At 36.0% G+C, this 4,000-nt stretch overlaps 1 protein-coding gene across 1 annotated transcript in view; it reads left to right on the top strand.

The window, feature by feature from the left end:
• Positions 1-4,000, top strand: part of Spef2 (sperm flagellar 2) — a 151,266-nt gene that overhangs the window by 75,041 nt on the left and 72,225 nt on the right. The window contains exon 16 of the mRNA XM_026783829.1: positions 642-898. Within this exon, the coding sequence (XP_026639630.1) occupies positions 642-898 (257 nt within the window). The remainder of the gene's footprint in view (positions 1-641; positions 899-4,000) is intronic.

The raw sequence follows: 4,000 nt of genomic DNA, 5'->3' as shown, positions 1-4,000 counted from the left end.
TCAAGGAACTAACTGGGAACACCGCCTTTCATTTTATGTCAAGCCTTATTTATTCCTATGGTGAAATTAGTGAGAACCTAAGGAGTTAAGATCAGCCTGGTTCTGGAGTGAGTACAGTGAGAACAACCCTCCAGGTTGGCAATGAGAGTATGCGGAATGGGCTAAGATCTGTATTGTATTTATTAAATATGTCATTTCTGTCATCTACACAAACCCCAGCGAGATATTTTACAATACCCCATTGTATACATGAGAAACTTGAGGTACAGGAGAAGTGTAGCCTGTGAGCACAATGTAAATAATATCACGTGAATGCATATAGTAGTGAAAATATCTGCTTGTAAACTTTGGAAATTGAGAGAGTTTAGAAGTTTGGGAGAAATAAGTCATTGTCATTTCATTTTGAAGAGGATGTAAAGGCTTCTCAATAGATTTGGAGGACAGCAGGGACCCACAGAAGGATCTTTAAGAAAGTCAGCAATCAGAACGCATTGGAAAACCTAATATTTTAGTTAGAAAATCCTGAAGTCCATGCAACGGGATGAATTTGCAATGAAGATAATGGTATTCATTGTATTACCAATTTCTGTAAAGTAACAGAGCCTATCAACATGCTAATCAATTATGCTGTTTGAATTTAGAGAGATACCCGCTAACGAAAGCTGGGTAATTGATGGGTTTCCAATGACATTAAATCAAGCTCAGCTCCTGGAAGAAGCACTGACCGGCTACCAAAAAAAATTCATGGAGGCAGAGAAAAAAAAAGCACAAATGCCCACGCTAGCCTTGGGCCCGACTCTTTCCAAGGAAGTCACTCCTATCCCATCCGCATTCGATTTTGCCATATTATTAGACATTTCAGATAACTTATCACTGGATCGCATGAATGATATCATTGGTAAGTTGAATGCATTGATTTTCAATCTTTACAATTTTTCATAATTAAAAGTGCTTTGAAAATTTGACTCTATTTTTTCTTTTTGTTTTTTGTTGTTGTTTTTGCTTCTGTTGGGTTTTTTTTTTGTTGTTGTTGTTGTTTGTTTCCTTTAAGAGTAAGAGAACACGAAGTTGGGTGGGTCAGAAGGTGAACAGGATCTGAGAGGATTTAGGAAAAGGGGAGAAAACATGATCAAAATATAGCATATGAAAAAAAAATTAAAAATTCTTCTGTGACTAAGTGAATAGTTCCATTTACAAGTGTAAGGAAGAATCCATTTCGTTGGTTGTTCAAAGAACGATCCAGCTGAGTTCATTGCCCCTTATTTTAACTCTAAGTATTGAATATTAGCCAAACCTGGGACTGAGGGCAAATTATACATCAACTATAAGCATTTTGCTGAACCTTTCCATCTACCTGACAGTTTTCCATGCCAAAGTTTCCTTTGTGAGATTTGTGCACATGGAGAAGCAGTTTGTAGCTAGTTCATACAGTAATGGTGCTGAGGAAACCGCATCCATGTTGTATGTGAGGAACTGAAAGCATCCTTTTTTAGGTGTGTTCTAAGGAGCAGGAAGAAATGATTTGAAGTACTCATCTGGTGGAGTGAATATTATTATCATAACATGTGATTTATTTGACTTATATAAAAGTGAAATTATTATTTTATTCTACATATTAAGTATTTCCCAGGGTAAAATTACACATTCCTAACCCTTAGTTTCCCATTTATAAGGTACTTGAGAATCTTAATTAATTGTGATTTTTGTTGTTTTGTTTTAAAATATATTTTATTATCTACTTTTTTCCTTTCTGAAGAGAGGTCTCATTTTATTGCTTAGGCTGGTTTTAAACTCATAGATTTAATAATCCTCTGACCTTAACCTTCTTGAACCTCACCAATTTGCTCAAATTACATGAAAATAACATGCAGGGCTTTTTTTTTTGACATGATGCTTTTGAAATGCCTGTTGGACAATTACATGAAATAAACTTAGACATTACAAAAGATATTATATAAATGGACATGTAAGTGAGAAATGAGCACTAAAGGTAGGGGTTTTAAAAATAGAAACTCACCTAAGAAGAATATAGTAAAAAAGAAAGATACATGTTGACTTCCTAGAATATTATAAGGTGATGGGGAAAGGGGAAGTGTTCAGAAGTAGCATCTAATGAAGAGGAAGAACTCCAAGGAAGGACAATGTTTCATAAGGAAAGGAAAGACAATTATTTAGGACTAAATTGTTAGCCATTCTTCTCCCTAGAATAGTAGGAATTTGCCAGGATGTGGGAGCATAGTCACTAAGAATGGGCTCAACACATTATTTTATGATGACTGTGATCCATAGAAAAGATAAATGAACCATATTATAGGGAGGCATACTACAGCCAAAGGCAGGTAGGCAGCAAATGTTGAACATCAATCCAGCCAGGACTCAAAGATAATAGGTAGGAAATCAAGGAGACACAGGGAGAAGGAATAACCATTGCAGGGTACCTGCATCAGAGTGGAAGAGTAGGGGAATATTATTTTAGCTGTTGAGTGAGGTCATGACCTCGACTACGTGAGAGAGTAGTGACTTTCATAAGGTAGGAAGAATTGTTGAAGGGTTTCCAGCTCAGGCTGAGGGTAGTAAACCTTTGAGGCTAATAGTAACTGCAAAAATATGTAATAGACTTCCAAGACTGATAATTGTTGTCAATCTAAATCCTGAATATTTTCAGTGTATGCTTTCATTAAGCTATATATTTTGTTATCATTTCCTATTTGCAGGTCTAATAAAATTAAAATTTTGCAATTAAAAATCAGTCCAAAGTGTAGAGTAACATTGTTGAAATTGAATCCAGTCTCAGTCCTTAATACTTTATGTAATCTGAAACAAATAATAAAAGTTTCAATCCTACATCATGTAGTATATTGTTAATATAAAAATGGCCATATGAATATAAAATTATGAAATCCCTGTAAGCTGAGTTCTTCCTGTACTTGTTACAGAAAAATAATATGAGATAAGGATGGAGAAACGCCCATTAGCTTTGACATTTTTGGTGACTGCAATGGAAGATGCTTCATTAGTGGTAGCAAGGAAAAAGGTGGATTGCAGAGGGTTGAAATTGGAAAGAGAGACTAGGCTGTAGGGAGGGTAAGTGAAGATAACTTGCTAGAAGCATGTCTCTGAAAGGGGAAGAGCAGAGAGTCAGAATACTTTAGGTTTTGTCTTAGGATGTGTCCTCTTTTACCTTCCCGCTCTCCTCCTTCTCTCTTAGAGGGAAGGACACAGAGTTAACCAGATTATTTTCTTCCTGGTAATGAATTTTGAAGACAAAGCTATCTTTTCTTTCCTTATTTTTTTTAATTTAAAAATACCTACTATAGTTTAACTCTGGGAACAGAAATGATAAGGTGGTTAGTTTAAATTCTCGACTTGCCCCAACGTAGACTCATCTGGAAAGAGAGTCACAATGAGGGCCTTGAGTTCTACACAGTAATAGAATATAACCTGAAATTGTGGGCAGTTGTTTGTCTCTGCTCTTAACTATGTGTATGATTAACACTGGGTTTCTGCCTTGAATTCCCCACAGCAATGAACTATAACCTGAAATTGTGAGCTAAAACACTTCTCCCCTGAGTTGCTTTCTGTTAGAATATTTTATCAAAAAAAAAAAAAAAACAGTAGTGATAGGACAGATGATAATCAACCACGACCAGTACAGTAAAACAGAGAAATTAAAGCTGTTAGACAGAGAGTGAAGTTGAAGTCTTCAGCCTTGTTAGAAATAAAGACAAGATCCTGTCTCGAAAATAAAAAAAAAAAAAAGAAAAAAAGCCGGGCGATGGTGGCACACGCCTTTAATCCCAGCACTCGGGAGGCAGAAGCAGGCGGATCTCTGTGAGTTCAAGGCCAGCCTGCTCTACAAAGCGAGTTCTAGGACAACCAGGGTTACACAGAGATCCCTGTCTTGAAAAAAAAAAAAAACAACCCAAAATCCAATACAAAAACAAAAAAGAGAAAAAAGTATAGTAATTGAATTAAGCTTATAGAATGCTTCCTTTCAGGT

This window comes from Microtus ochrogaster, chromosome 19, assembly GCF_000317375.1.
Source record: "Microtus ochrogaster isolate Prairie Vole_2 chromosome 19, MicOch1.0, whole genome shotgun sequence".
Classification (NCBI taxonomy): Eukaryota; Metazoa; Chordata; class Mammalia; order Rodentia; family Cricetidae; genus Microtus; species Microtus ochrogaster.
Note: the sequence above shows the minus strand (reverse complement) of the source record. Positions and strands in the feature narration are given on the sequence as shown.